The following is a 21,902-nucleotide window of genomic DNA, read 5'->3' as shown; positions in this document are numbered from 1 at the left end:
CTGTCTGAAACTTGATGATGGCATAGCTTTTTGAATGAAGAGCACACTGTAGAAAATCTAATGCCATTTTTCATGAGTTTTGAGTACGCAGAAGAGCATGGAAGAAAGGTTTTTTCAATCTTCGTAGGCACTTCCAACATATATGCTGTAGAGTGAACAGCAGGCGTTAATCACGATAATTGCAGCAGGTTCTGCTTTATTATTTCGGACGTAAGCCGAACACCATGACCACAATTCTGAAAACACTTTATAGTCCTCTCGGTCATCAGCCTGGGCTTGGGTCATTATACAAAATTACCAGGTAATCATCAACATACCTACAAACATAGCGAATACCTTCACCAAAGTGGCTGCTAGGCTTCCTGCAGAAACGTCTAAAAATATCGCTTAACACGGGTGCTACTCTTGATCCGTTGCTAACGGCTGTTTTCTGACGCAAAACATTGTCTTGCCAACCAATGACGGTAGATTTTAGGTACATAAAGATTTCGAAAAAGGATTCGAGAGAAACGAAACTCGTTGTCGTAAACAGAAGCTCATTATTAAACTGTGCAATGCATATCTTAACACTTTGCATGAGTTCATTGTGCGGTAATGGAAATAACAATCCATCAACGTATACGATCAGACCAGCGCAATCTTTTAGAGCCTGCTTTTTAAGGTGCTGTACCAAACAAGATAAACTAGAGATTTGGTATGGGCCATCCATGTTAAGACAGGACAAATTCTTTTGAATATACCATGACACAATGCATTGCCCGGTATTTCTTTCAGACACTATGAATTTAAAGGGCATATATACCTCATGTGTTTTAACACTAAAAAAATATCGCGAGGGTGTTTTTTGACTTTCTTTATGTCTTTGACAAGATGATCGATTCGTGCATCGTTTACCAAAGGCACAGCTTGTTCTTTAATCTTGCCAGCTTTTTCATTGATGATTGATATCTGGGGTTTACCGTTCCGAAACAACCATATGATTATGAGAGATGCCGTAGTGGAAGGCTCCAGAAATTTCGTCCACCGGGAGTCCCTTAACGTGCGCCCATCTTGTTAGCTTTTTCGGAAGCGCATAAGTTTTTTGCTATGACAGCTTGTGCTTTACAATAGTACGTTCTCTCGTGTAAAATAACTAAAAACACCTTTTGTCTAAATCCAGTTTAAAAAGATAATTATCAAGCATGTAGTTCATCACTGGAAGAATGCTAGGTGGCTTATGGGAACAGGGAGAAGTGTAAGACACCACGTCCATGGCTTCCAAGATGAAATGTGGACGAACACATTCTTGTACTTGGCGGGCGATGTTGCACACCCAGCTTAGTCTGGGTGGTAAGATGCAGGGTTCCGTGATGAACTTGGGACCTTTTTGAAGCACTCGAAGGTGTCGCTCAGGGACACAGTGATCACCCAACAACACATTACTTTCTGGAGGAGTCACCTTGGCTTTTCTGGGAAGACGCTGCAGAAGGAGTGATGGAAAAATTCTGTAGTGCAGTCAACCATACGGCTCCACTCACGGAATAGTCACTGTCCTCAAGGGTTGTCTCGATTCTTGTAGCTCACCACCCGCGAAAGGTTTCTGTGGTAACGGGATATACACCACATTATGAAGAGAGAAGGCGGCACATTTGACAAGAATAGTGCAATGAAAGTGTGAAGCTTGCGAAGAGAGCCTGAATTTCATTAGGGCGCAGATCTTTTCTTCTGTACCAAGACGCAGTTCTGGCTTTGCACACACAAATGGCGATGGGAGACGCCAAGCTGGCAGGGTTTTGTAGTTGGACGTCGAAATGGAGAGAAAAACCCTGTATACTATTAGAAATGCATTGCGGAATAATGGAAAGGTGGGGTAGTTGGTTAGGGTTCAAAGTAAATTGATTGGGGCAGCGTCAGGTCAAGTACTCGAACGAGAAAAGACATGATAAGTGCCGCACTCACAAATAAAACTTTGTTGCAACCATTACACCTACATTCCAAGCGTCTTTTAAGTCATTGTTATTAAAGGTGCCACGTGAAAAATGTCAAGGCAATATGAGGTGAAAAACAGCCTCGTAGAAAACATGGGCGGCATAAAGAAAGGACGGCTGTTGGCGAGGAGTTCACCTGGTTTTTAGAAGCTTTTGTGAGCGAACTGAGATTCACAAAGTAGCAAGTAAAAGAAAGACTTCAGCCTAGTACATTTTTAAGTTGCAACCCAGAAAGAAGTGGCTAGACGTAACGTCACTGTGCACGAAGAAGGTTCAGAGAAAGGAACATACAGCAGGGTTTTTGCGGCGATCAGGCTGCTTCCAGTAGCCTTAAAGTAGTGAGAGGTGAAGTGGAGCTGCCTCAAAAATTGCTAGGCTCCCTAGTATTCGCAGAAAATGCAAACGAGAAAGTTTCTGAGCACGATAGGTCCTCTATAATGGGTAGGTTTGAGGGCACCAGCGCAAAATTTGTAACTGGGAACAATGTTTGCAGAAACGGCCCTGAAAGAAGGAGACTGATGTGTTCCGGACCACAAACACTATAGCAAAGGATGCCACACTGCAGCCAAAGAGACCACACAATCAGACAGTGCGTAGTTAAAAATAACGTCCATTTATGCGTAAGGTTTGTGCAAGTGGCGGAAGAGGTGAAGTGTCGAAAAAAATTATCTCGACGACGAAAAGCCACAGTACAGGAGAGCGGTGCACGTAGTAAGAATAAAGAGTTGAGACTCGTTATCGCTCCACATTTACGGTTTTCTTCTTTTCGTGGAACAAAGGCCACACGGCCTAACCGCCGAACAAAGCGTTTCAATGAAGAACGAGCAAGGTTAAGCCTCATCTGTAACTGCGAGCGAACTCTAAAGACTCTCAAAACAAAACCCCACAGGATGTCATTCAAACGAATTCACAAGTTAAGAGACGGAGCAGGTTTCGGTAGCTTGTTTATCTCGCGTGCGTAAAGGAAGCATTGTATGAATAGGGTGAGCTCGGCAGCAGTAGTTTGTTGTTTTTTATAAGCAGAGAGGGTTTGAAAACAGAAGCCCCATGGAGCATGAGTATGATGAGAGAATTTCAGCCGTGCTGATAATAAGAATTAGTTTTTCAAAAAGTTAGACAGCGCATACCCAGTGGGTTCTTCTGGTATTTTAAGTGTTCATCAAAGGCTTATTTCAGGAGGGTTGTCTTGTAACTGACGCGTCTATGTAATGTGCTGGAGCATTACGAAGACGGTTTGGGAACAAAACTAATCGGTGCAGCGAATTGAGTGACAAGCAAAAGCTTTCGAAGTATGGTTGCCACCGAACTTCTCTGTTCTGCTTTAAACGTTTGATATTTTGGGTTTTTGAATGCTTCCTTTAAGTATGTAGGCTATTGGATATGATATGCGTAACATCTTTTAGGTTTCACTTATTTTATTAGACGATGTCTGCTTGTCTTTTGAATATAAGCGTTGTGCAGTTTCAAAACGACAAGCACAAGAGCGTGCGTCAGAGTACGTCCTACAAGTAGGTTACAAGTATGATGCTAGTTGGCTTTGAGGTAGCGTGAGGAAGCAAGATTATTGTTTAGGAGTTTTTCAGAGTCCATGCGAAAGTTTTCTTTGTGTAGTAATTTAGTCGCATGTGTTTCTGTTGGCCATTAGCAGTCTAGAGTTAAGGCGCTCTAAACATCTTTTTTGCTTTCCATATGGGCGGCGGTATCTTATAACATTAACGAGACGGGCATGTTTGTTGGCAGGTTAATCCATTTTGTTTTTGTATTGATGTACCCCCATGTAATCAAATGAGCCGGGGACGGTGACAAGAAAATGTTAAGAGATGTGGAGTAGTGTAAAGAGTACGTTATTTGGAAATATTGTTTTCTTTATGATTCTGTTTTTGTCGATGAACTCTAAAAGAGTCTGAGTGTAATGAATATCTAAAAAACGAGGACGCATGCTCCGACAGAGCTTTGTTCTCCAGATGTACAAGCTTTTTATCTGACTTAAAAAGCAAAAAGTAATGGGAATGCTGATGAACGTTGTAGCAGTCTGGATTGCGTTCGGAGCGTACACTTGCCCTTTCGCTTGATAGATATCTTGTAACATTTAAATAAATAGTTCCCATGTGGGCTCATCTCATTATATATCAACGATTCTTGACTTGCGTACAATGAAAAAGAGAACACGGTCACTTGTTTTGCTTGATGCACTTCTAAAGTGCCAAAATGCAGTGATTCTCACAGTTTTGCGTTCCTTTATGAGCATTTTTTCTTGATAAACCTGGCATAATAAATGTAGATTCCGAACGCTTGTGCACGGTGTACTGTTGTGGCGCCTTGGTTGTTCTTTTGGTGTTTGCTCTGTTTGTGTGAGGTTCTTTGAGCTACATGTCTGCAGTAATGATTGACTCTGAAACCCCCTCTTTATGACCCCCCCTTTATGACCAGCCGCGAAGGAGTGGTTGCGATTGGCGAGCCACCCTTTTCCGCGGGTGTCGCGGCAGAATAAATGGAGCCGCCTTACTTTGTGACAATAAGGAAGAGCGTGAAGTCGCCCGGCTGATTTTCATGTACTGGGAGGTGCGTGGTTGTAACTCCTCCGCGCAGCACTACTGTCGCTGGTGCCGACGCAGAAATGCTGCACGTGACGCCTATATGCCCAAGAAAGAGAGACCGCGACACCGACTTTCCACCGAAGACGTACGCCAGATTACCACGCTGTGTTTTTGTGACTAATAGGCTACCGACATCCAAATCCATGCCAGATGTCCAGGCACATGTCATTAGAGTTGCCTGGCCTGCGACCACAGTTCGAGAGCATGGACGACGAACTAAACAGATCAAGTTTGCTGGAGGCATGATTCTCCAGATACGACAGCATTGCCGAAACATTACACGTTCTTGGGTTGTGTTTGTGGTTATGTTGGAGGTGATGCTGGCTAAATGACGTTCAAACAAGTTACCTGATTTGGTGAAAACGTCGTTGTATGTTTCTCTAGGTCTGGCATGTAGGGACTGCGAAAGAACAAAAAGCGGCAGGCGAATGCCTGCCACTTTTTTTTCGACAAAAAAAAATTTTTCGAATTTTCATTCTGTAATGATCTAAATAAACCTTTCGTCCTGTTCATCGACTCTTCAGTCTGATTCCCTCCAACAACCACTCTTTGAGAAGGCAAGGTTAGGGACAGATTGCCTTGGACACGAGCAGACCAAGGCAGTCAGCAAAGCATTTCAACATTTCTCAGGAAGCGCATGCTTACTACAATTATTATTGTGCCTCAAAAAGCTGGCCTCGCTTCGTGTGATATTCAAATATGTTTTTACGACATTCAGTGTAGTATTCACCCCTTTGCCGAAACTTTAACTTCTTCTCTCAATGTGGAGTGCAGTTTTTAAATTGGCCCCCAACTCTCCTTACACGTCTATTCGCGCCGCTATGGCCTGAAAGGTGTAGTTGAGTTCTTCTTCTATCTGCAACAGGCCAAGGGCATCAGCGGCGGCTGAACGACTCTGGAGTCAAGTCACGGTGGACAGCGTGGATGAGGCGGCACCCAGGCTTGAGGAGCATCGCTGCAGAATGAGAAGGTAAAGGATCACAGTTCAATATAGCATGCATTCAGGAGGCAGAGTACGTTCATATATCTTAGCGCTTCAGGCTATCATAAATCAAAAGCGGGAGTCCTAACGACGCCCTAAAATGTACGTACCCGTCATGCTCAAATAAGGATGTTTTCTTGATTTATCTGCGCATGCGAAAGTAGGGAACGTTAAAAAAGTGGCCTTCTTACTGACTATATTTGAGAAACTGCTTTCTCTACATGCGGACTCATATTTGTAAAGGAACATTAGAAAAGTGACCTTCAAACAGCGAGAAGTATTCAGCAGGCGTCTAGACATATCCAAAGCACGAAAGCAAACAGGGAAATTTCAAGGACTCACTTTTCTTTTTTAAGCCCAAAATTAATAAGTACCAATCGACAAGATAGCCAAAGAAAGTACAGGATGTTTTTGTGATGTAAATGAATGAAAACTAAAGTGGAAGTAAGCATAGGTTCCCGCAGAACCATTCACTGATTTCTGCTTCTGACGCTCTACCAAAGACGTACAATGGTGATCTTCCTCCCATCCACGTTGAAGGGTATGCGCATTTACACGCGGATTCGTTGTTCCTGCCAATAATGGCCATGACGGCAAGTGTAAAACACTTTTTTGCCTACTGGTGAAATGAAAGCCTTTCTTTGTTCATTCATAGCAAGGGTCTTGTTGTGAGAGACTGAATGCCTTAAAGTACAATGCAAAAGATAATTAGTGAGCTGCCAGCTTGTAAAAAGATCACGTGCTTTGTGATCATAGCAGGCAGACAAAATGTGGTCCGCGATCGCTCTCACGGCCACTATCGGATAAACACATGCACGTTTAAAATGCATAGATGTGCGTCCATACGCAAGTATGTGCATTGTACGCTCACCGTCATGGCTGCCGTCAAGGGTTCCTCAAAGAAAAATATATACCATGGAGCTTATAACAATATTACCTTGAGGGGAATCTGGCGCTAGTGTCTACACGGGCTCTATAAGTTGTGCAAGTACTCCCCTGGAAAATATTGGAAGTACCAGTTTCAGATCTGCTTTCCTATAGGTCACGTTTCTTGAATTTCGTGGTGCTTGTTTGCCGAGTGTAAAACACAGTTATTTGCAACAATATCCAATATAAACTTGCTTCATTCTTTTGTATGCAAGGTGTATTGCATAAACGTTTCTGTGAAATTGAGATAGAAGTGAAACCTCAACAAACTCAATGACCATAGTATCACTATGCCATTTCGTTCCATATTTTGCACCAACATGTAATGATTTATTTTTTACAAGACTTGAAAACAGACTTGCTTTACTTGCTCTCAAAAGTATACATTTAAGAAAAGTATGCTATTTACCAAAATAGCCGGAGGGTATTAAGTAAAAAATGGTGCGAATCTTGATGTTACACTATATATTTCGTCGAAAGATGATAGTCTTGCGTCTGGAGAAAGTAAAAAAAAAAGCGTTTATTTGATGTTCCGCACAAGAAAACTGGTGAATGGTATTCTGAAGGCGCGGCTTTAGAGTGCCTCGAGCGTGTAACGGAGGCGAACAAGCGCATCTAGGCATGTTGTACACGAGTGCCACCTTGCAGTTATCTTCGAAACAAAGGCGTGTGCGCCCGCGGAGAAAGATGCACGGCAGTCTCGGAGGTGATAAGGTGTAGAATGCAAAGCGACGGGCAGATGCCACCACCGTGCCATTGTAGCAAAGCATTAAAAACACTTTCTTGAGCATCGCGTTGCAGTGTCAGCGCAGCGCGTTAAACGCTACAGTCCTTAGAGTTACTTGTGTGTGCCTCTTCTAGTGCAAAGGCAGACATGCAAAACATGGACGTGTTGTTATGGCGCCTCAGATATGCGCAATATTTGCATCTTTATTTGACAATCGCACAACTATGAACGCAAAACCTTGAGCAATATTGGTGGGCGCTGCGGATGGGGTCAGCTGTTTGTTGCCGTTTGAGGTATCGTTAGAACGGACAAACAGACAAATGTACAGACAGACAGACCAAAATTTTTTTCTCGAAGGTCCCCAAGAATGACCATCGCCTTTTAAAAAAACACGGCGTGTCTGTCCACGTGGTTTGTCCCACGTGCATCTCTCGTTTTGTTGTGAAGGCACAGAGGAGCGTGACGATGAGTCTGCTTGGCATCCCTGTCGTTTTGAAGTTGATTCAAAAAATTTTCGGCAAGAAGCGCTGTAGAAAAAATGTGAGATTGATGTAAATTATTCCGCACTGATATAGGACGCTACATCTAAAGTCAGCGGTGAGCCAACGCTTCGCCTAAAGCGGTAAATTTGACTTGTAAAGTTGCAACGTCACAGCAAATAAAGAGACTTGAGGATGCATGAACGGATGGACAGGTCGACGCTTAACGCCACTCATTATCATTCAGTTCGTGGGTATGCTGTGATTTTTTTCAAGTAAGCATGGAAGTAATTTACTAGAAGAGCTCACCAATTCTGGTTGTCTCACGAATTCAACGCCGCACAACTTTTAAGAATCCGTCCTGTGCGAGTGTAGTTACAAATATTTGTTGCCTGCTGCCATCACACTATCTGTTTTTTTTTGTCCCGATGAAAGCGCTGAAAGCTGAGCAGGTAGGGATTGCAGGGACGAATAAAATACATCACGCGCACCTGTTGACCTTGAGCACTTTTTTTTCTGTTTTTTTTTATGCGCGGCTTTTTAGTGTGATCGCGCGCACGCGCGTGGACAAGTCGTGGCCTCCAGCGGCGGCTTCTTTAACGACTGAGCACGCTGTGTTCAAATCAGCCAACTGCTGATAGATGGTTTTTTTTCTTGATTTTTAAGCATCTTACACCATTTCTAGAGGGAAGATAAAACAATGATTAGCTAACTTTGATCAAAAACTGAGAAAACCAGGCTGACAGCTGCGCTATAATATTTGCCTCGCGTGTTCTCGGGAGTCTCTACTACCAATCTGCAGCGTTTTCTGACAGTGTTCAAAAAGTGTTGCAAGGCCCCTTCAAGAGACAGAAGCAGAGAAGAGAAGGACCGGAAGAAAGCGGCACGATCAGCGGTTAAGTATATCAGGTCAAATTAAAAGGAAGAAATTAACATGGGCCAGTGACGTAGCCCGTAGGCAGGATAGCCACTGGTCAGTAAATATAAATGACCGGATTCACAGAGAACTTACGCGCGAGGAGGAGAACAAGTTTTGAGTGGGCCGATGAGATTAAGAAGTCCCGAAGTATTGCGTGGCAGCAAGAAGCACAGGACTGGCTTGATTGTTGGAATATGTGGAAAGCTTTTGCTTTTCCGTAGGAGTCGTTATCCTGAGCGGTTGTGGAGTTTGGTGTTTGATTTCAGGGCGAAAGGACGTCTCTTCTATTCACTTTCGCCGACCTCCTTTTGATTTACGCAACCGTACACGCGCAGCCCTTTTATGGGCCAGCCATAGAAAGCGGATTGAACCTCGACGATCTTATCAAGGACATAGGCCCACCTTCTGTAGCCACCCACCACACTCGATCGCAGCCCCACAAGCTCTTTCACGAAGAGCAAGCGCAACAGGGCGCACTCGCCCACCACACGCACAATTTTGAAGTACCGGCTACAGAGAAAAAGAAGAGGAAGCAGACAGAACCCACAGGAGGAGAACCTGGAGCGAAAGTCCACTCAGAGCCTGCGAAATTGGCGGCAACTGTCATCACAGCACGCCCCGTCTCAAGTCCTGCCTACATATAAAATCCATCGCCACCATCGCCCGCACATGCGAAGTGGGAAACCTCTACCCAGGGCACCCCTTTTTGACCAGACTCAACAGAGACTGACACCTCGTCCGTCTCCAGCTCCTCTTAGGAGCACAAGAAGCCACCTTCGCCATCTGCAACGTGAGACACGATGGGCACACCAAGTGAAGTCGCCACTCCACGCTTTATCTCCCCCTTTCCCCGACCTCCTCCTTCAATCCGGCCACCGAAATCAACCAGACTGTGGAGCCCGAGCCTGTCGCCCCTGCCTCTCGAACAATTTTGAGGAAACGCGGTGTCACAATCAGTTTTAGACCAGTGGGGAAGAAATAAATGTACCTCGCCATGTCTCGCGACTCTATTGCGGCGTTTTTTCTGGATTTGCCGCCAACTGACGCGTCCGTGTCTAACTTCAACGCAACCTCGTCGCTGTGGACTTTCAACCAGCTGCGGGCCCTGCGGAGCTAGTCGAGCTACGGAGAATCTGCTCCCTGAACGTCAGGTTAGAGCTACTCACAGACAACACCTGCTTGGGCGTTGTGTACGGCATCGACGAGGGCTTTAATGCCGTTGACATCGCGGAAAACTTCGACTCAGCCGTTTCGGTCGTCTCTTGTGCACACCGTGGCAGGTGTGTCACATTACCTTTGAAGGAATCACCGTACCAGCGGAGGTGTTCCTCTTAAACTACGGAGGCCAGTCCGCCCGCGCTAAAATCGGCCCCTCCAATGCGCCCGTTGCGTCCATGGAGGATGGAAAAAACTGAGGAGAGGCCCTATCCTACCCCAATGCCTTGTGAGATGTATGGCGGAAGTGAAGTTAAATTTATGGGGCAAACAAACCTGTATAGGGCAAACAGAAGAGCAGAAGCTAAGCGGCGTGCTCTCAGTGCTGGTTCGCTTCTGCGCTGACTTAAAGCCCCGGCGTGTTGTATGATTTGCATGCAGTAAAATGTTGTGAGCACACCTCTCAAAAACTGTTCGTTCGTGGCAGGCCCGAGCATGGCGTGCTGAAATACTTCGTTCAGTGTTTTTGTACAACAGCACAGAAATCACCGATATGTGTCGTCTTCAAAATCAATCAGCCCCTGCTTCATAGTATTCGAACGCGTTCTACTCACCGTAAGGCCTTTTTTTTTCTCTTTGCCAAATTTCCCTATCTTCGGGCTGATTGGCAGTTCTTTGCTCGTTTAGCTTGCTTCGTAGCTATTATGTCCAACGCCAGTTTAGTCCTTGACGTACTTCACGTCGGTAAGAACAGAGGATAAGAAGGCACCGCTGTATTGTATACGCGATCGTGCACGTAAAGTATGTAATTCCAGTGCACGCGCACACAACAAGCAGTGTGCGCGCACTGTACACTACATACACATTTATTCCGATAACAAGAAAAGTTTATTGTCCTTCCGTATGAACGACACAACTTCTAAAAACGCCAAACAGTGCCTACAACACCAATAACGAAAATTCGCATGCGTCCTATATCAGTAGATGCAATGAGTCAGAACTAACGTAGCATACAGCTGAGAGCTCCGCATGCAAATACCAATTAGTATTGGTCAACAATGAAGCAAAGATACGTGAAAATCGCCACCAGATACATCCGGCGGTGCACGCTATTCGCACGGAGTATACTCTACAGCCAGGTGCCACACAGCTTACCTAAAAAACACGCCAAAGAAGCGGCACTTGCGAATTCACTCGCTGCTTTTAGAGAACACCAACCACTCCGCCGGCGCTGCTTTCAAGGCCACTGTAATGGCTAGCTGCTCGCCAAAAAATTGCGAAGTGTTTATCTGCTTCCCCGCTAACAGGTAGTGCGGAAGTTTTCGATACGGCGGCTTCACGAATATGACGTCATGGCCTCTCCTATATTTTTTCTTCCTCCATGGTTGCGGCTGTTTCGGCCACGCAACCAACACCACTCGCGTGACGACCGCCGTTTCTGGTGCAGCGATCGCCAGAAACAAGAAACGTGCCCTTCAGAGCACCCCTACTGCATACACAAAAGCAGCAAACATCCATCGAACAATGCAAGCTGCCCCTCCTGGCTGCTCCAGCGCAAGGCTGCAGCATGGAGGAAGGAAAAAATATAGAAGAGGCCATGGCGTCATATTTGTGAAGCCACCGCATCACACACAGCCGCACTACCTCCTTGCGGAAAAGCAGACAAACATTTCGCGATTTTCGGCGAGCAGCCGGCCGCCGCAGCGGCCTTTGAAGCGGCGCCGGCTGAATGCTAGGTGTTTTCTGCTGGCAGCGAGTCAATGCACGAATGCTACTTCTCTTGCGTGCTTTAGGAAGGCTGCGCAATTATCAGCTGTAGTGTATACTCGGTGTGAATCACTTGCACCACCGGGTGTATCTGGTGGCACCTTTCACGTATGTTACCTTCACTGTTGATCAATAATGCAAAGTATTTGCATGCGGAGCTCTCAGCTGTACGCTATGTTGGTTCTTACTCATTGCGTCAACTGAGCTAGAACACACGTGAATTTTCGTTTTTAGCGTTGTAGGCACCGTGTCGCATTTTTAGAAGTTGTGTCGTTCATACGGAAGGACAATAAACTTTTATTGTTAACGGTATAAACGTGTTTGTATTGTACGGTGTGCGCTCGCTGCGTGTTGTGTGCGCGCGCCCTGAAATTACACACTATACGTGCACAATCACGTGTACAATACAGTGGTACCTTCCTACCGACGTGAAGTGTCAAGGACTAGGCTGGCCTTGCGCGGAATAGCTGAGAAGCAATCTTTCGAAATCATGCAGTGCCAAACTGGCACTATATATGGGCAAAGAACTGCTAATCCGCCTGAAGACTGGGAAATCTGGCTAAGAGAAAGAAAAGAAAGGCCTCATGGCGAGTAGACAAGTAAGTCACTGCCGGGTGAGTTTGAATACAATGATGCAGGGGCTGAATGATTTTGATTACGACACGTACCGTTGCTTTCGGTGCTGTTGCAAAAAAAAAAACACTCCACGAAGTATTTTAGCACGAGCGCACGGGCCAGCCAAGCACGAACAATTTTGGAAACGTGTGCTTGTAACATTTCACTGCATCTTAACCATGCAATACGCGTTTAGTTTATGCCGGAGCTATAAGTCCGCGCAGAAGCGAACCAGCGCTTAGAGCACGCCGCGGAGCGTCTGCTGTTTTGTTTGCCCCTTTCGGGTTGGTTTGCCCCATAAATTTGACGTCACTTCTGCCACACTTCTCCCAATGCATTGGGATAGGATAGGTTCTATTTTCAGTTTTTTCTTCCTCCAAGGGCTGCAGTCAATCTTGCCTTGTCAGACGGCCCCTTGCCTGGAGTGGCAGATGGTATAACCAATGTGAATGAGGAACCTTCGCCCACTGACTTCGTCGGTGACAATAATGCGACGACCTCTAAGTTGGCAGCTCGCAGCCGTCTCTGTGGGCTACCGTTAAACTTTCTTCACCGTCCAGCTGAACAGAGTGGTTGGCATTTGCGGGCTCAATCACCGAAGGGCCATTGATAGTAGCAGCGGCCGTCATCGCTTTCGTGCGTTGTATCGGCTTTTCGGCTTAGGCTTTGGGGGTATGTTTCGGGGCACAAGGGAGGGCGTTGATCCAGATGCCTTCGAATAGAATCCACTTGATGGGAAATTTCGTCGATGGAGCTAGCGAGCTCGGAGTTGTGCTCCGGGTTGGCAGCGGCATCGACAAAAACAGGTGGCTGGGGTATAGAGGCGCTGAAGACGTGGTCGGCAATTGGCAATTTCTGCGAGCTCATCCAGTGGCGGGTTCGGCTTAACCTGGAGGATGGTCTGAATGTGACAGGGTGAACGGTTGAGCCCCAATATTTGGAGGAGAGAGTCGTCAACACGTATGCTGCCGTCAAGGGCACCCATACCACTCAGGAGCGGCAAAGGCTTGCGGTCACCGAGCACTTCGTGCTGAAGGAGTTTAAAATTTTCTCGTTCTCTGAAGGTGACAGCCGTCGAATCAGTTCTATCTTCAAGTGCATATAGCAGTCATTGGCTGGTGGATTCGCGAATATGTCATGGACCGTGGCTGCGAAGCGAGAAACCAAGTGAACGATGACGTACTCGTAGCTCGTCCGGTCCTGGATGATAAGTACGAGGAATAACTGCGCCTCGACTTGCGCGAACCACACCTAGGATGACTCTGCCCAAATGGGGGTGGGGGAGCTTGGCAGTGACGCGATAGACGTCCGTGTCGGTGGAAGGAATGGTAGTGCTCGTTGGAGGAGAGCTCTGAGGGGCGTTGCCCGAGTGCGGCTGAGGAGGATTTTTTTATGAGTGTGGTTTTTGTCAGTTGCTTTGCTACGGTTCGGCGATAAGCTTTTGTTGGGCCTGCAGTTGCTCTCGTAGTTATTCTACTGGTTCCCGATCGCGTCCTGGTCGGTCTTGGCGGTGCGGTAAATTTCTTGTGCTGGTCACCAGATGCGAGTACACATAAGTTTAATGCGTCTACACCAAGGATGAAGTACCTAGTTGTAGTTACAACTGCTTCATCGCGGCCCCACACGCATAATTTGTATCTTCTTGTGGGCGAGAGTGTTCTTATCACCTGGAACTCGGTTGAGTAGCGTCGACGCTGCGCGGAGGTGCAGGAGCGGAGTCGCATTGTGCCACCGTGATCTACCCCAGCAAGAAAACTTTATTGAAATGATTTCTAAGAGACCGACCTGTGGTAAAGGGGCAGCATTTATAGTTTGTTTTACTGTAACAGCCATCCCGGCAACTCTAGTACTTAATTCAGGACAATACACCCGATAGGACGGAGGAAACACCACTGCATGTTCGATATCATTGTGCAACAATGTTTGGTCATGACAATTACTTGAGGATAGCAACCTAAAATGGGAGCTTTAAGAATTTTCAATTTACTAACGGCAGTTCAGGCATTTGTGTTAAGAACGTGAAGTTATTTAGAATCAGCGAAAGCTTGGGAGCGGAAAGTCAAGGAATACTGGGAGTTTCGGGGCGACCATGAATATTTATTGTTTTTGTGACGCTATAAAGACTACGAGATGGGACCTCGCGCATATACCATGTTTGTTTCATTCTCACTTTTTTCTCGACCTGTACCAACAATCGCTATCTTCTTACGTCGCATGGCCTGCCTCTCCCGAAAAAATGCGCGATATACAAACTCTAAAGCATACAGAAGTGGATTATCACATAATAAAACAGAAATGCCAGAAAATGAACTAGTTTCATGCCACATGGTAGTTTCTTATACTTGCACAAAAACGTTCACAGGAAAGGCAGTCTGGTTATATCTAGGCGACCTCAGGTGGCCGAGGTTGGCTGTTGTGTTCTGGAGAGCATAACCATGCCTTCAACGAAGAAAATGTTAATGACACAGCCTTGAAAGTATTGAAGAACGAATAAAGTTGGGAGTCCTTGTAGCGTTAGAAGTTCGGATGTCTGATGCGTTGGATTCTGCGTCCTACAGACGCTTTACTTCTATTTTGCATTCTTCTTGACTAATTGTGACGACGTGATGACTGAGTGCTTCTGGTGTGGAAGGAGTGCTTTTATGTCTTAATTTATTTCTTATTGTCTCCATCTCTTTTTTGAGGCGTAGTTTACGAGTGGGATGCAAGCATGAATGGGTCAAGAAAAGCAGTAGATGGCTTTTGTTTTTTTTTTGGTGAGACTTGTGTTCAATTGTGACTCCATACTGCTTCGATATTCGGTTGGTCCAGCTCCAGAAGACGACATCACCACGAACATGGTTTGATTTGCTTCCCATTCCGAATTTTTGTATTTTGGTGGGAGCATTAAGCTCAGTGTTTCTGAAGAACAACCAGTTTTGGAATGGCAATGGCTTGAGAAGGTATTTGGCCAATATTTGAAATGGTCTGTTGTGTATCTAGCGATATCCGTCCGTTTTATCTATAACCGTTATAGGCGTACTGACTAACCTACTGCTCTTTTGGTAAGAGCGGATCTGCCCACCCTGGCAAGCCGCGCCAAGCTTCATAGCCTGAGATTTTTGTATCTGGTGCTACACAACTCTTTGAAAATAAAACCGAATAATTATGTTCAGGTTAACAGTAAGCGCCAAACACGAAATAAACATTTTCACACACTTGATGAGTATCCCTTCAAGAATAATGTTTTTGACCACAATTTTTTGCCGCGAGCCATTCGCGCTTATAATGCCCTGCACCCCACCGTGTTGACAGAGCCGACAGTAGATGAAGTTGGTAATCGAGCGAGTGAGTGTGTGTTGACTTTTATTTAGACGTGATTTCCTGAATCGAAGATGTCGCAAGTTTTAACTCTGTCTGCACAATTTCGTTATGTATTTGTGTTTTTTTTGCTAGCCCCAGCATTTCATCTTATGTTTATTTTCATAAAGGCTCTTTGCCTATCACTACGGAGAATTTCGCACTATGATTGAGATATTCGCTTCAAATTTCAAGTTCTTCCAACTATCTTAGTCTGTGTATTGCTTGTTTTAACGGTGTACTATGTGACACACCTCCTGTAATAATACCATCACGGGATTGACAGTATTCTGAATAAATGAATAAAAATAATTATCGTGAGGCGTGTGGTAAGGGTAACGAACACCGAAAGAGCTAGTGGGCGCAAAACCAGGTGGTGGCTTACGTAAGCAAGATGAAGAGTCAAGTTCATTGGGTGCTTGAATGATGTCTTGATTTTTGTATTGTACGGAAGAAGTAAATGTTGGCGGTATTTGTGTAGATGGGAAACAATGTGAAAAAATAGGCCTTTAGGAAAACGGTCGGGATGCCTTTCCGTGAGTAGATGGCTGACTTTGCCTGACCAGTGCCTCCTGTATAAAAATATGTACCGGGCATACCGCCATCGGGGGGCCGTCGAACGCCACTTTTCTCCGCTCCCGCTAGGGGCGCTGGGTAAACAGGGTGCCGCTGTTGCCATTCTGTCCGGGTGTTGCGTGCAGCCCATTCAGTGGTGCGCAACTTCATTTTGTGGGACAGTTTTCGGCAACTACATGCGTAGAATGCTTTACGATGACCTACTGCTGTGTTCCGCTCTGCAAATCGGATGAGAAAAAGAAACCGAGAGGGCTTTCCTTTCATGAACTACCCGCTGACACAGACGCTCGAGTGTGCTGGCTTGCCTCAATACGACGAGACAAGTGGTCGCCGAACACCACTTCATGCTACACCAAAGTATGCAGTCGTCATTTCAAAGAAGAGGACTTCATCGAAGGCAAGCGGCGACGCCTAAAGAAAGGGGCTGTGTCGTCAGTTTTTGAAGAATACCTGCCCCATCTCCAGCCGAAATCAACTCCCGCGAGAAATACAGCAAGCATCGACAAACGAGTGAGTGCTACAATGGCGCGCAGCGACTCCGCGTGCTTCAGCAGTGGCGGATATGTAGGATTGTTGCGCGATACATCGTCGGAGGCCAACTTGCGTGAACAAGGCGTCCAGGTTGGCAACAGGTCAACTTCAAGTGTGCTTGTCGCTGAGAAAGCGAAGTGGACAAGAAAAGAAAAGTAGTTGAGGAGCCAGCTTCTTCGACTGCAACAGACCGTCCACAAGTACAAAATGGAATTGAAAAAGCTGCACGAGTACGTCCTGGTTGCGGATGTTTCTTTCATCAAGGAAAGGGCGAAAGAAAAGGAACTTGCAGCTTTATTCTTGATTGATCAGATTGAGAACTTCAAGAAGAAGAGGCCGAGCTCGTCTGAGGAGGCAACCCGACGTTGTGTAGTTTTAAGACATTTGTCGACAAGGGCGTACGAACACATCCGCGGTGAAATGCTTTTGAAGCTCCCTTGCAGAAAGACTCTGAGCAACTACTTGGGAACCACCAGTGGAGAAACGTGCTTCAGCGAACTCGCCGAAGCTCGCCTCAGAGTAGAAGCCGAAAGCTTGACTGTACCACAGTCAAGGGTGTGTTCACTCATAGTCGACGAAATGAAGATCAGGGAAAAGCTGCAGTACAACAAACAGCAAGACTGCTTTGTGGGGCACGCCGATGTCTCTTTGGAACAACATGATGGGGACCTCACCTTAGCAAACTCTCTTCTCTGCTTCCTAATTACAGGACTTTCGACGTCGTATCGCATTCCAGTGGCCTACTATTTTACCAAGGGTTTAACAGGCCCACAGCTTCACAAGTTGTTGATTTTTGTGCTTGAAAAAGTGAAAGCCTGTGGTTTCAGGGTACTTCGCTTAGTGAGTAATAACCACGGAGTGAACGTCAATGCCATGACACCTTTGGGCGATGGTCTTCTTACGTACCGGATAGAACATCCCTGTGACCACGACAGGCTCCTCTTTTTAAGTTTTGACGCATGCCATGTTTTAAAAAACGTGCGCTCGCAGTTTCTAGCCCACGATATTGGTCCGAAAGGAGAGGTCTCATCCTGCTACATCAAGAAGCTCTACGACCTACAGAAGGACACAGTTGTAAAGCCTGTCCACTACCTCAGCCGAAAACATGTCTATCCGAATAACATAAAAACATGAGTGTCGCAAGGGCAATTCAGGTCTTCTCGCTGGATGTTACTGCAGCCCTGGAGCACCTCAGAGACCAAGCTGGGCATACGACGAGTGTATCATTCGCAGCTGCAGGCCAGACCATCATTTTCATGTAAAACATCTATCGGTGGTTCGTGCTGCATGATACAAGCAATAGGACCCCGCACATCCACAAAATATGGCCTGACACTCGGCAGTTTGACGATGCTGAAGATGCAAGACTGGAGAGGCTTGAGGTCACGATAGCCATGTACATGGATGAAGTGGAAAAAAGCTGCTGAAGTCAAAGGGAATTTTTGACGAAAGAAACGTATGAAGCATTCCTCCTTACCACATATTCCACAGTTGCCTGTACCAAGTACCTGTTCACAGAGGAGAAGTTCTTGTTTGTGCTCACGCGTAAGTTTAGTAGTGACCCCATCGAGTCGCTGTTTGGAACACTGCGGATGTCCTCTGGCTTTAATGACATGCTGAATGTTCGTTCTGTTTTGCAAAGGCTGGAGAAGGTTTTAAAAACTGGACTTGCCGCATCCAGCACGGCATCAAACATTGCACACAGAGAATGTGCCCAAATTTCAACAGGCACACTGCTCACTGAAGCTTCTCTTTCGCTAACACAGCAGCTGCCTCAGCTACAGAGAGCTGCATGTGTTTTGCAACGGCTCAATGCAACAGTCTTGCCTCAGCACTTGCCGTCCCTTGAGATTTCTGCAACTGTTTATGTTGGGGGCTATATTGCCCGCGTCATAAACGAGCACATGTGTTGTGGAAGTTGCACTGCAGTCTGCACAAATCCAGCGAGCAATCAACCTATCTTGCAGTTCACCCGCAGCCAGGACCGAGGTGGACTACTTTACCCGTCAGACCAGTTGCTGTTTGCCGTTGACGTGCTAAGGGCATTTGCGGATCGTGCTCTGAAGGACAATCCGACTCTAAAAAATTCATTGTCTACCCTGGTTAAGTATGCTGTGCCAGCACTGTGTGCTTCAAACCTGCTCAAGTGCAAGGAGATGGATGACACTCACAGAACTAAGCTCATGAAGCTGATATCTGTTCGGTTTTTGCGGCCCCTGCTGGTGAACTATGCATTCACTGTCAGTGACAAGCATGATGCTTTCAAGTACTTCGCGAAAAGGCCCCTGTCAAGAAAATATGCAAAACTGTGAGGCTACCGAAAATAGAGGTACTTACAAATGAATGTTCTTCCTTTCTTCAAAGTATATTCGTATCGCATCAATTGGGTTCATTTCGCAGAATATAGAGCAGCTACACATGGCAAGACAACGTTGGAAATTCATGTACATCACGTCCAAGCATGTACGTGCGTGCGTACACGGCATGTTTTTGGTATTCATTTAGCGTGGCGTTCTTCGCTTGCGGCTAGTGCGTGAAAGCGGGCAACCAGATCTCTGAAACACTCGGTAACATAATTCCGCGATTACAGCCGCGATATATTGAGGTTTGAGAGCACAACATTAAGAATTTAATCTGTTTACTTTTCAGCGCGGAGCCAGAAACACGGCGGCTGTGGCATGTAGCGAACTCCGGCACCAGGCATTACAGTGTAACAGCTAAAAAAATGGTAGATTGGCTTGTAAAAATTGAGAGCTGATCAATGGCTCAGCACGGTAATCTTCTTGTGTTACATAGGAATTCGCAGAGAGCCCTACGGACGTTCTCGTCGCAGTGTCCCAATGAAGCGGCCCCAAAAGACAAAATATTAAGAGTAGTAATTGATGTTCCGAGTTCTTAAATCAAACTTTCGAAGCATTTTTTTTTATTTTTGAAATGATGACATGTGAGAAGAAAATGGTCGATAAGTCCAGGTTCGTTACAGCTTGAGCACAGAGGGGCTGGCACCAAACCAGACCTGTTTAAGTAGAAATTAAGAGGTGGTACACGGCAACGTAATTTTGTTTTCCAATTTACGCGTGGGACACCATATATTATTCCATGCGAAGTGCAGGTGCGAGAAATCTGTATTCGGTATCGTATTTTCGATGAATCATCAAAAAGGGAAAGGTATCTGAACCTCGCTACTGTTACATAGGCTGTTAGAGGCATGATTGGCACAATCGGAAGATCAAGAGATGTTCGCGCAAGTGTGTCAGCCATCTCATTTATAAATAAACTACGATGGCCTGGCACCTATATCATTCGCACTAGACGAATGTTTGCTGGGAAGAATGATTTAAATGTTTCTGGTACTGCTGATGCTGACGACGATGATACGCCATGTTTATTTCATTCTGACTTTTTCTCGGCTTCTACCAGCCATCGCTAACTTCTTACGTCCAGTATTTTACTCTCATTCTTTGTGAAATGTTCATTGTTACTAAGTAGTTTATATTAAGTGGGCTATCTTTCTTGCCCTACTCTGCATCAGTTCTAGCTCTATCCAATCACAGCGTATTTGGCGAGTAATCGTTTTGGACTGATATGCGAATACCTGTCAGTATTCAGCATTTTTTGGGAAAAGCTGCTTTTCAGTGACATCCTGAAGTTGTATGATGACTGGTCTCGTACTACCCGCGTTTCCGAGGTGACGAATTCTGCCCGCAGACATGCAATGAATAGCAAGCTTCTTCGAGAAGGCTTCTTCAAGTCGCTTACTTCTAAGGAAAGTTTTAGCTTCGCCGACATTTTCCGGAATACCAAAGGCAACTAAGTTGGATCATCTGCTACTGTCCACCAAGTCAGTCAACTTCACTTCGAGTGTTTTTCATTACGTTCAAGGTCATCGAACGCGAGGCATGTCTTTCTACTTCAATTGATTGCTTTCCCCTTAGCCACTACACTACCGCGGCGGGAGTGAAAATTCAAGGTGGTCAACCAGGCACCGATCCGATCGTTCACCGATGGCGAGGACAGATTTTAAACCTTTGTATGTATTTGTTCATTTGCTGATTTATTTATTTCTTTGCTTGTGTTTTTCACATTATGGATATCCTAAGGGCCCGGAAGGCATTGGATAAAACGTTTTCATAAAGAATTCAATACAATAACTTTCAGGCTTACAGCAACTAAAAAGACAAAATAGAAAAATTGGCAGATCCCACGTAGAGTGGAAATCGATGATATGCAAAGCACGAATGAAAAAGCTTGGTATGTCATTTTAAAATCAGCAAGACGTTTCGAGGTGGAGGTAAATTTTGTCGTATATAACCTCCATGTCATGAATATCAAGTTTAAACGTGTCATTTACCTTATTCTTTTATTAACGTTACCTGATACCAAGTTTAATGTAAAAGAAGCTAACACAACGGCCGCGAGCGTGCTATGAGCGTAGCATGTAGTCAAAATTTACATGACAAGCGTCCCATGATTATCATGTTTGCACGTGTCATTTGCCTCCATCGGCTAGTCAGGTCTCGAAATAACAGCTTTGGTATATGTTAGGCTATGAAAACAGCCACGAGCGCACTATGAGCGTGGTATGCTGTCATGTTCTTACTTAACAAGCATGTCAGGATTATCACGTTGGCACCAGTGATATTACTTCCTCGTCCATTGACGTCACGTAACACCAAAATTGGTATATGTGAAGCCAGCGAAATGACCGCGACCGCACTGTAGGCGTAGCATGTAGTCATGTTTTACACGACGTGCGTGTCAAGATTATCAAGTTTGCACCAGTCATATACCTCTTTCATCTATTGACATCACTTAACACAGAATTTGGTATATGTGGAGCTAGCGAAGCCTCCGCGAGCGCATCGGGAAGGGCCCAATATACTGCGGCGTAACGTTGATGCGCTAGCACGCGGTAGCAACGAAGCTACGCTAGCAAAACGCAAGCCCTCTATAGTCTGACGCCAGGCGTGACCGCGTGACCAGTGCACGTCGGCGCAGCAACGCCGGTGAGACGCTACGACAAGTGCCGACTTGCACGCGCGCCGGGTCACGTCGAAGTGTATTGGCGCCTTGAGTGTTCAATGTAGTCATGTTTTTACATGACAGGCATCTCATGACTATCATGTTTGCACCCGTCACATACCTTCGTCATTCATTCACGCCCCATAACACCAAATTTGGAAACGGCTGCGAGCGCATCTTGAGTATGACATGTAGCTTTGTTGTTACATAACAAGCGCTTCATTGTTTTTATGCTAGTGTCAATCTCTTGTGTTCGCCATGTACTCATGTCATACCATATCAGTTTTGCAACATGTCGT

The 21,902-nt window shown here is 45.7% G+C and overlaps 1 protein-coding gene across 5 annotated transcripts in view; it reads left to right on the top strand.

Annotated features, from left to right (window-relative positions):
* The window catches only part of LOC119167801 (beta-hexosaminidase subunit alpha), a 608,225-nt gene that overhangs the window by 551,795 nt on the left and 34,528 nt on the right, over window positions 1–21,902 (top strand). For all 5 annotated transcript variants that reach the window (XM_075882394.1, XM_075882390.1, XM_075882391.1 and 2 more), the window contains one exon: window positions 5,430–5,534. In XM_075882394.1, coding sequence (XP_075738509.1) covers window positions 5,430–5,530 — 101 coding nt within the window. In that variant the 3' untranslated portion in view covers window positions 5,531–5,534. The remainder of the gene's footprint in view (window positions 1–5,429; window positions 5,535–21,902) is intronic.

Source organism: Rhipicephalus microplus, unplaced genomic scaffold, assembly GCF_043290135.1.
Source record: "Rhipicephalus microplus isolate Deutch F79 unplaced genomic scaffold, USDA_Rmic scaffold_12, whole genome shotgun sequence".
NCBI lineage: Eukaryota > Metazoa > Arthropoda > Arachnida > Ixodida > Ixodidae > Rhipicephalus > Rhipicephalus microplus.
This window is presented reverse-complemented; position numbering and strand designations above follow the sequence as displayed.